The 732-nt window shown below is 39.6% G+C and overlaps 1 protein-coding gene across 1 annotated transcript; it reads left to right on the plus strand.

Moving 5' to 3' along the window:
* Positions 1-171: 171 nt before the first annotated feature.
* On the plus strand, positions 172-673 carry LOAG_19284 (zinc finger protein; the record flags this gene model as incomplete). The annotated part of the gene is made up of 2 exons (XM_020451935.1): positions 172-310; positions 346-673. Coding segments are annotated over 2 exons (465 nt in total), but the record flags the coding sequence as incomplete, so codon positions are not given.
* Between the last annotated feature and the right edge of the window lie 59 nt (positions 674-732).

A 732-nucleotide genomic window follows, 5' to 3' on the forward strand; every position in this document is an offset into this window, starting at 1 on the left:
TTTTCCAATTGAGTGACACTCAAACTATCGTAAGTTCATTTAAAGTTAGAGAATAGAAGATAACGCTGCAATATTTCTAAAGTTTTAAAATTTTAACGCAGTTCGAACTTGATAGTTTCGTATAATTTGAGGAACCACAAAAAAGAACCGTTGGATTTATCAATGTCAGGAATGTATGAACGACGGATTGGACCGTCAGATCTATCAGCGCCTTATGTGAGAGAGGAACAAATAGAATTCAACGAAATTGATCAGAATGACGCAAGCTCGTTGAACGCACCAATTCAAGAAGTGAGAAGGGAACAAACAAGTATAGGAAATATGCCGAAGAAAAAGTGGCTTAAGAGGTATCAAAAATGAAACGTCCAACGAGAGATATCAAAAATGAAACGTCCAACATCCAAACAATCGAAAGGAAACAGTCCAAAGGAAACAAAGGTAACATCAAAAGAAAGCATCCAGAGCGTTCGACTCACACGGATGAAAAGCGGTTCAAATGCGAAACATGCCCGCAGAGGTTCACTGCGCCATCGGATTTACGTAGACATATAAGGACTCATACCGGTGAGAAGCCGTTTTCTTGTCCGGAATGCACGAGGAATTTCGCCGAGAAAGGGAATTTGCATAAACATATGAGGATTCATACCGGTGAGAAACCGTACAATTGTTCGAATTGTGGGATGAATTTCACCCAGAAAGGGAATTTGCATAAACATATGAGGATTCATACCG

The sequence above is a fragment of the Loa loa genome (assembly GCF_000183805.2).
Source record: "Loa loa unplaced genomic scaffold supercont3.4569, whole genome shotgun sequence".
Classification (NCBI taxonomy): Eukaryota; Metazoa; Nematoda; class Chromadorea; order Rhabditida; family Onchocercidae; genus Loa; species Loa loa.